The sequence below is a fragment of the Rhinopithecus bieti genome, unplaced genomic scaffold, assembly GCF_001698545.2.
Source record: "Rhinopithecus bieti isolate Rb0 unplaced genomic scaffold, ASM169854v2 scaffold_63361, whole genome shotgun sequence".
NCBI classification, from domain to species: domain Eukaryota; kingdom Metazoa; phylum Chordata; class Mammalia; order Primates; family Cercopithecidae; genus Rhinopithecus; species Rhinopithecus bieti.
Genome location: NW_016824163.1, coordinates 100,777 through 110,428, shown reverse-complemented (window position 1 = coordinate 110,428; position 9,652 = coordinate 100,777). Strand labels below are relative to the sequence as shown.

Sequence of the window (9,652 nt, the reverse complement as noted above, 5' to 3'; positions counted from 1 at the left end):
AAAAAAAAAAAAAAAAAAAAAATTGCAATAGAAGACATTAAAGATACAAAGCTAATTTGTACATCATTATGTAAATACATCTGAAAAGCAGATGGAATTTCTAGTAAAGTATAGTTTGGAAAAATTAGAGATAGCTTAAATCAATTTATGTTAAAAAAAAAAAAAAAAAAGGAAAGTTACCACAGAACAAACCCATGCACAGAACGGTAAAAAGCACCAGGCCCAAAGGGTTGTATGGGTCATTCTTCCAAACTCTGAGAGGCAGAATAATCCTAATGCCACATGGATTATTCCAGACACAGAAAATGGAGGAAAAAATGCAATTCACTCTGTGTTGGAGGAATTATTCGATATAATTAGACATGAGAAAACCAACAGAGTCAGCATAAAAAACTAATGAAGAAGTAAAATATTTTTCTTTTCAGATGAATCATATACTTGGAAAACTTCACAGCATTAATGACAAAAAATAGCTCAAGAATCCAGTAATGTAACAGTATAGAAAACCAATACAAAAGGATCTTTCATGTACACAGAAAAAAGGTTAGAAGACATAATGAAAAAGAAAACTCAATTTACCACAGCAAAAAAGTACATATGAATAAACTTAATAAGTTGTAAAAGCTACAGAATTAAAGTAGAAATGCTTCTGAAAGACAGAAGCATACACTTGGAAACAAGAAAAGCTATTTGTGTTCAAGATTTCAAGAATTTATTTATCCATAAGTTAATTTAGAATTTTAAAGTAATCTAGTTCAAATCCCAACAAGCTTCTTCCTCTTTCTGAAGCTAGAAAAGTTGACTAAAATACTTTGGAAATCAACACACAAGCATAATGGAGAAATTATATAAATATATATATATACACATATATTCCAGGAAATATCCCATGAAAATATTAAAATGTAAAGTTCTGGCCAGGCGTGGTGGCTCACGCCTGTAATCCCAGCACTTTGGGAGGCTGAGATGGGCAGATCACAAGGTCAGGAGATCGAGACCATCCTGGCTAACACGGTGAAACCCCGTCTCTACTAAAAATACAAAGAAAAAAAAAATTAGCCGGGTGTGGTGGTAGATGCCTGTAGTCCCAACTACTCAGGAGGCTGAGGCAGGAGAATGGCGTGAACCTGGGGGGCGGAGCTTGCAGTGAGCCGAGATCGCGCCACTGCACTCCAGCTTAGGTGACAGAGCGAGACTCCATCTCAAAAAGAAAAAGAAAATGTAAAGTTCTTCAAAGCGGACAAGTGGAAAGAGTGGTTAGACAGAAGCAGATGCGAGTATACCCAGAAAAATCAATTTTAGTGTAGAGTTGATTCTCACATCACTGAGGCAGAGTGCTTTTAGTAAATTATGCTGTGGTTCCTTGGTTGCCATTTGGAAAAATTTTCAAGTTAAATTTTTCTTCACACCACACACAGGAATAAATTCTAAATGGCTCAGAGATAAAGATGTGGAAAATAATGTCTCACTCAGATGCCAGGACCGGGGCCCCTAAGTCTGATGAAATTTCAAAAGCTGTAGATTAGCTTCTACCCCTCCAAAATGTGGGAACAGTGTAAACAATATCAAGACAGAGATAGCAAGAGAAAATATTTGCAAGTTATGTCATAAAGAGTTGATAGCCCTGATAAATAGGGGTTTTTTAAACTGAAGTAAAACAAAACCTTACAAAAATGTAAATGAAATTACTGGACAATTCATTTATAGATGGCACTTAAATATATGAAAATATGCACAACTTTACTGATAATAAGAGAAATGTGAATCAAAACCACATTAAGATCCTATTTCCAGCCATCAGGTTGGAGAGCAATGGGCCTCTCAGACATCGCTGGGGAGTGTCTGGGGAGTGTCCCCTCCCTCCAGGGGAGGGGAACTGAGCAATACGCATCAATGTACTCACCCTTCGACCCAGTAATCTCATGTCTGGGAATTGGCCCTGAATGCATACCACCACCAAGTTAAAAACGTGTAGGCAGAACATTATTTGTGGCCTTTTTTTTTAATCCCCAAATATTGGAAACTATGTGAGTATGTATACATATAAGAAATTGGTTCAGTGATAAAACAGGTGCTGTGCAGTCGTTCTAAGGAATGAAGGGAATTTTAATGAACCGATGGAGAGTAACTCCTGGGATATACTAAGTGGAAAAACAAAGGAACATATATAGCATTTTGTGTAGAAAATGAGAAATTTAAAAATAACATATAGTTGCTAATGTTTGCAAAAGCACAGAAAGTATAAATTAGAAACTAATGAAGGTGGGTGAAAAACAAATCAACCCCAAAGTGGAATCAAACAGCAACAAGCTGCTGAAATAGGTCACTCGAACCTATTTCAAACAAGCAACACAGCCACTCTGCGGGTGGGGGGAAAACCCAAGCAACATGTGGATGCAGCATCCTGCCCTTTAGTTAAAGGAGGATGAATGGAGCTACAGACATGTCTTGAATTCTTGTAGCTTTAATGCATCCATGCTGGGAGACAAGATTCTCACTGTGGAAGATGGAAGAAGCATTAAAAAACTTAAGAAATCATGGGCAGAGCACAGTGGTTCACACCTGTAATCCCCAGCACTTTGGGAGGCCAAACCAGGAGGATCACATGAGGCCAGGAGACTGAGACCAGCCTGGGCGAAATAGTGAGACCCCGTCTCCACAAAAAAAAACTTAAAAAATTAGCTGGGAGTGGTGGCCTGCGCTTGTTAAGAGCGGGGAGGGGTGGGGCGGGGGGGAGCATGGAGCATTGGAAGGCAAAATAGGACACTGTGGGGTGGGACAGGAACTGAGGTCAGCGTAACTGGCATTTGTAAAGTTGGCCACGATGGGTCCAGAGTCACCAACACCCCAGCCACCAAGAAGCAGCTCCCAGCACCAAGTCTGTGTCGAAATTCCATTCCCCCTTGGAAGGACTTGGGATTCCTGGGAGAAATGGTTGAGGACACAAGGCAGAAGCCACAGCAGGGGCTCCACTGTCCGAGTCCAGGACAAGCCAGGTTTCAGCATCAACAGGAAAGGGAAGGATTTCAGCCCAGTGAATTGCCATTGAAATAGGAACCAAGGAGAGCCCACTGCAGGCAGGTGGGTGCTTACTTCAGGGAGTAGGATCACTGTCGCACACCCAGGAGTAACTGCAGAGGGAATGGGCGAGAGACGAAGCCAGCATTTTGCAGCCCTATGGTAAACAGAGTCAGCTGACTGGTACTGATGGAGTCTAAAGGGAGGGACATTTGGCCAAGGTGTTGTTAGAGAGCTGTGTTTCATGTCAGAGCCGAGATCAGACCCCAGCAACCTGTGATTTCTGAAAAGAGTAACAGGTGTGACTCCTCGGAGCTGTCAGAAAGGGCACGTTCTGCTATCCGTGGATCAAAAACAAGGTTTCCTAGGCAAAAGGCATCGGTTTTCCCCTGCAGCACACAGCAAAGATGTCCATGCCATCTTGCCTTGGCTGTAAGGAATCTGTGCTCTGGGAAACTTTTTTTTTAATTTAAATTAAATTTAATTTTATTTATGTATTTATTATTATTATTTTTTTTTGTAGAAGGAGAAGTAAACAGAAGATCCCAGTGGAAATTACATAAATGGCAACTTGAAATTTATTCTGTGTCCCCAATGCTCAGACAGACGCGCTCAGCCTCCGGGACAGTTGTGTACCAAGGCCACTCCCCAGGAGGTAATAATGCCACACACAGCCAGAGCAGGAGCCTGTGGACACAGCAGGCACGGCCAGACACCCAACACTGCTGCTGTGTGCTTGACAACTGAAGCACTAACCCTAACCCTAACGCTAACCCTAATCCTAAGCCCTAACTCTAACGCTGACCGTGACCCTCAGCCCTAACCCAGAGAAGAGGTTCATTTAACACAGTCATCCCTGGAGACAGGAAGGGAGCACGGCATGCCCTGAGGGACAAGGAACAGTCCTCCCAGGTCAGGACCCTCTCACTGGGAGTCCCTCTTGTGTCATGAGACCCTCAGTGCTCAAGGAAAAGTGGCCCAGGTTTGGGGCAGCCCCACCAACCCCAGGGAGCCAAGGGGTGCAGAGGGTGCTGGGCGGCGAGAGGAAGGGAGCATGGGCGGTGTGGTAGCCGTGCCTCTCCTGCTCTCTGGGACTGTGTCAGTCCGCCAAGTCAGTGTCTTGTCTGGAGGAATCATGTGAGTAGTTCAAACTATTTTTCAAAAGGAAACAACGCGTGTCACCTGAGACCACATGCATGTGGTGCCTTACTCATGCACTGAATTTCATCTTTGTGGACACAGAATTTTCATTTCTCAAGTCTGCACCAGTATTTCTGCTGCTTACAGAATCCTGTCCAATTAGATGAACAAGCAATGACCACATGCACGTCTCTCACTTCTAAAAATGGACTTTGGTCCTCTGAAGTCATCGCATTCCATGGAATTCATGAAGCACTGTAACTTCCACCCTACAGAGGAAGGCACTTTGGAAGCAACCACCAGCCCCTCAGCGTCCACCGAAGCTGTGTTCATCCCCAACACCCACAGCTCCCTGGAGGGGCAGGTCTGACAGGCGTGGAGCCTCCCGGAGGCCTGCGAGTGACCTCTAGTGCCCGCCGGGAGGTTATCGTAAGCCGCCCCTTGGCAAGTTACTTACCCATCGCTTCTGAGAGTCATGCTTTTTTCTCCTTTCTTTCTACAGAAAGTGCCAGTGTCACTGCAGGGCTCAGGCACTTCTGCCATGTGCGTTTATGTCTCCTTTCCCTAAATCATGAGTTCTCATAATACAGCTGAACTTGCGTCTGGAGGTCAGTGCAGTGCCTGCCAACAGGAACCAAGTTCCGAGTTCTGGGAGCTGCCACCCTGAGGGCACTCAGGCCCTCCTGCCCAGGTGTGCAGCTCCTGGGACAGAGGCCCCTGGAAGCCCTCTCCAGCCCCCAAGTTAGGCAGTGCCACCCACAGCAACCACCGTCCGGGGGCTGCCTCCATCCGCAGTGCCTGGGCTCTCCCCTTGCAAACTCCTAGAGGGGCTCACCACCTGGCTTGGCACATGTGCCCACTGCCTGCTCTCATGCCTGAGCCCTCAAAAGTACTTGGTAGGGAGTCTGTGGCAGGGTCTGCCAGGGAAAGAGAAAAAGTGTGATTCGAGGAGGAGGAGAGAAGGTGCTCTGTCCCACAGGGTGTTGATTGGGAAGAGGAAGAGTTTCTTGGCAGATATTTCTAGCCAAGCATGACTCCTAAAACACTTTTCTGATGCGGTGAGATGCATGGTGAATTGTGTTCTGCTGAATTATATTGGATAACATCCTTGGGTTAGATCCACAGTGCTGGTCTAGAAATAAAGACTCTAATCCCTCTGAACTGACAAAAACAGAAACGGGAGACTGAGTGAACTAGAAGGATATAAGATGTCACCACACTATTCAAAGGATGATAATTTCTGTGACCGTGTCAATGGCTATTTGCGGGAGAGCAAAAGTGGGGAGTTTTCCTTTAAGTGAGATAATTCTTTTAAAAACGAAGCCTTGGGAAGCCTTGCTCAGGGACGCCTAAGCGATGCTGCCTCTGTGGCTGGAGCTCCGCACCTGCCGGAGCGGGCAGCGCATCCAAAGCACCCAGGTGTCTCCTTAATGCTGACGGTGTAGCCTGATCCCCCGCAAGCCTGAAAAGGGCTAACGTCAAAGGCAGCCGGTTCGGAGCCTGCCTTCACTTGCCCCTCCGACCCATTCCTCTGAAACCAGTCCTCCAAAAGGAACCGACCTGCCCCAATCCGGTTTTACTACAACTCGCGCTTTCCTAATGAATACTCAGGACCAGCCGAGGGCACCACGCTGCTCTTGGGCTGAGCCGGGAAAACAGCGCTGCAGAGGCGAAGCCGACCTAAGCATGTCCTACTTGGGGCTGCACTTAGCAGGTTCCCGTTCGTTTTATTTTCAAGAAGATTCATTTTCAGAAACACGTCCTGTGATCCCAGCTCTAAATACTAACAACAGAATAAAACCACACGGCTCAAAGTTTCGGGGCGCCCTTGCAAGTTTTAGATCATTTGCGGTACTTACATGGGCTTCCTGCCAGGGCTGCGCCCCAGCTCTGCGCGGATAACAGAAGGAGCGTCTGGAGGAAGGACCCCATGGTCCCTTCAGGCTCCCGGAGCTCCAGCCGGTGCTGCTCTGTGTGTCGGAGCCTGCGCTGCTCCTGCCGTCTCTCCGGAGCTTCTCTCTCTCTCTCTCTCTCTCTCTCTCTCTCTCTCTCTCTCTCTCTCAGCTGCCCCCTCTCTCCTTCTCTCTCTCTCAGCAGGCTCCAAACACCAGGCCAGCCCTGCCTCTCCCTAGCGGGCGCCCCCTCCTGACTCCCCCGCAGGGCAGAGCGTCCCTGGCCCGCGTCCCCCCCTGCCTGGACCCGCGGACAGGTGGGACTGAGCAGAGCCAGAGCGCTGTGGTCGGCACCAGGCAGACTCGGCTCACCGCTCAGCTCCCTCCTCCGGCTCCTTCGGCAAACCTCAAACCTTCTCCCGACAGCTGCGCTAGGGAGGGAAGAGGCGCAGCTCCTCCCCTCGCGGGCTTCCCTCTCTCTGCTGCTTGTCCCTGGCGGAGGGAGCCGGGAAGGAGCCAGACCTGCCACCCCAGGGTCCCTCCTGCCCGGGACATTCCCGTATGTCAGCTCAAAACGAGGCGGAGCAGGGAAAAGGCAGGCCTCGTTTGTGTCACAGGCTTCTGGGAAGCGAGTTTGTCCTTTTCTGTTTCTATAAAAGGCATTGTTTTAGCGGCAACGGCTTTCCCGGGTAAGTTTCTGTCACCTGGCGAGAGCCACGGCCTGCTGGTTTGTCAAAATCCTGCCTGATGTGCCTAGAGGGTGTTTCTGTTTCTTGTTTCCACGCTGAGAAGTGAGATTAAGGCAATTAAATGTATCAAATGACTTTAACTTGGTAGATTTCGAAGGCTGGCTGTGGCAAAGGAGGCTGACCTCAGATCCCATAACCACTCCGCAGAAGGGTGGAGTCGAAGGGGAGTGATCCCAAAGAAAAGGCCGAAGACCCTGCACAGGGGCAGAGGCAGGGTGGAGGGTCGGGGTCTTTGAGGAAAGCTTCCTCCAGGACAGGTGCCCTCCGGAACAGCATGTCGGACACTCTTTGTTAAGGACAATCAGAACAGAGTGGCTGGTGTCTTACAGAATAAACACATCAGGAGCGTGTGCACCACAGAGAGCTTCGGGAGAAACCGGCTCCTTCACAGAACAGGTGGGGAGGCTGGACCCGGGGGTCCTGAGGCCGAGGCTATCCCGTGCCAGGGGGCACAGGTGCCTGACCCCCGAGGCACCAGCAGGGCCAGTGAAAGGGCCTCTGTTCCCATGAATAACAGCCGAAGAGTCCTCATTCCATGGAAACTCTACGCTGGATGTTTCACATGGAAGGGATTCGGAGGAAAACTTAAAAGGGATCAACACACCTGTGACATGAAAGGCACCCGGGAGCACTGGACCCAGAAGCACTTTTGGGACAGAGGATTACTTTTCCCGAGGATCACCCAAGAGGGGACATTGCCTATTGGAGAGGATGAGGCTGATCCTGAAGGTCGGGGGGCTTTCAGAGGGGATCTCCCATGGGAGGACCCCCATGGCCACTGACAGCAGCAGGGCCAGGGCCAGTCCCAGGGGCTGGGGGCAAGGCTGCAGCCCCTCCCTCCACGGTGCTTTCCAGAGGGTCGTCCCCCACTGCAGTGATGCCCCAGCTTCCATCTGAGAAGTGCAGAGGATAATACCTGGTCCCAGGCCTGGCCAGATGCAGCTGGAGGAGGCATCCTAAGAGCCTGGCAGGAGCCCACCCCTCAGAGACAATGTGCTGGGTACACAGGACACTGCTGGTGGCCCCCACAGCAACTCCACATCCCTGCACCAGGCCCTCCTCAAGGGCATCCCAGGGCCGAGCCGTACATGCTCAGGAAGTGCCAGGCCCAGGAGGTGCACAGGACCCCCCATGGCGAGGGAGCCAGGGGTTCATGGCCCTCACAGCCCTGCCAGGCCCAGAGAGCGTGCAGGTCCCCCCATGGCGAGGGAGCGAGGGGCCCATGACCCCCACAGCCCCATGGTGGCGGGTTGACCAAAAGCGCCCTCTCCACGGTGTCCCGTCTGCTGTCAGGAGACATCGGAGACCTGTACTGTACCTCTGGCGTTCTGAAGGTCCTGTCTCCCTGAATGACCACTCTCGGTGCGTCTGTGTGAGGGTGTTCATGTTTCTAATTGCTGCTGACTGCAAACTGGAAACGAAATTAGACATTACTCATCAAAAAGTGGCAGGAAACACATATTTCCAGTAAGGGTTGGGTGCAAAACTTGCCTGGAAAGCTGGGAAAGCCCAGCACTGGTCCCACCCCAACCGTGCAGGTGCAGCGAGTGTGGACTCCGGGGCTGCCGCCCGTCTTCCAGGGAAGAGCCCGCTGGCCAGCTCAGGCATCACAACGCACCCCTTTCAGGTTTTTATTAAACAATATGTTCCCCTTTATTTCAGCATTTTATACTTAGAATTTGGAATGTATTTAATGTTTGCCTCCAAACCGCAAATGGCTTTGTCATGACATTCTCTGACAACTGAGACAGTTTTCGGTGAAATACCAGGGTAGCTGCAGGAAGATTTGAGTTATTTCTGATCCCACAGGCAAGGAACCCTGGAGAACAAGGTCAAGAGATTCTCCAAGTTGACCTCTCTGCCCAGAGCTGACCTGCAGCACTGTGGCCTCCTCACACTCTCGTCAGCTGTCAGAGTCTGGGCTTTACCAACCAAGGACTGAAATCAACCTGGTAGGGAAAAGACTGACTTCCCAAATGCCCTTTTTAGCGGTCGGCCTGCCTGAATGCACCATGGCTCTGATCCGCATCACCCCAAATGACAGCACACCCCGGCAAGGTCCTCCAGGATGGCAGGGCCTCAGAGCACACCCGGGCGAGGTCCTTAGGGACGGCGCTGCCTCAGGCTTCCTGACACACGAGCAGGAACACGCCAAGCCATGTCACCCGCATACATACACACCCCTTGCACTCGCTGACTCTGACCTCAGAACTCAGGGAGGCTGCAAAGTGGGAATCTCGGAGTTGGCCGGTCCAGTGAAAATCTCCACAGAAATATCCCTGAGAAGGGGCCACCCCACATGCCCTTTGGGTACCTGGTGATGGGGGGCTCACGGACAATGTTCCCTGTGGACCCCAGTCAGGGGGTCTCATGGACAACGTACCTTGTGAATCTTGGCCAGGGGGCGCTCACAAATAGCGCCCCTGAGGGAGAGCAAAAGAGAAACCCAGCTCCATACACTCCCAAGGCAAACTGAAGACTGGCAGGTTCCTGGAGACCGACGACATGAGTTTTTGGAAAGGATGTTTTCCTGATACCATGAAGGATATCTGGCAAAGAAAAATGACCTCATCGCTCTGGGGATTGGAGGAGAAGATGCGTTTGTATTGTCCTATTTTTTCTTTATCAAAAATAATTTATAATTCAGTATAAAATGAGCTTCAGTGGACTTACTGGAAATTCTCTTTGCACAACTAAGCGCCATTCTGTGCAGTGGCTGAGCACAAGACGCTCCTTCTGTACAGAAAAGAAAAAGGGGTTGTTCCACGCATTTGTCACCAAATCACAGACACAGTACAGGGCATGGAGATCTTTTAAAATATATAGATAATTGTTATATAAAATATATATAAA

At 49.6% G+C, this 9,652-nt stretch overlaps 1 protein-coding gene across 1 annotated transcript in view; it reads right to left on the bottom strand.

Moving 5' to 3' along the window:
• LOC108522050 (contactin-associated protein-like 4) overlaps positions 1-6,268 on the bottom strand; it is a 217,238-nt gene extending 210,970 nt beyond the window's left edge. Inside the window, exon 1 of the mRNA XM_017862149.1 lies at positions 6,018-6,268. Coding sequence (XP_017717638.1) covers positions 6,018-6,090 — 73 coding nt within the window. The 5' untranslated portion in view covers positions 6,091-6,268. The remainder of the gene's footprint in view (positions 1-6,017) is intronic.
• Positions 6,269-9,652: the final 3,384 nt, after the last annotated feature.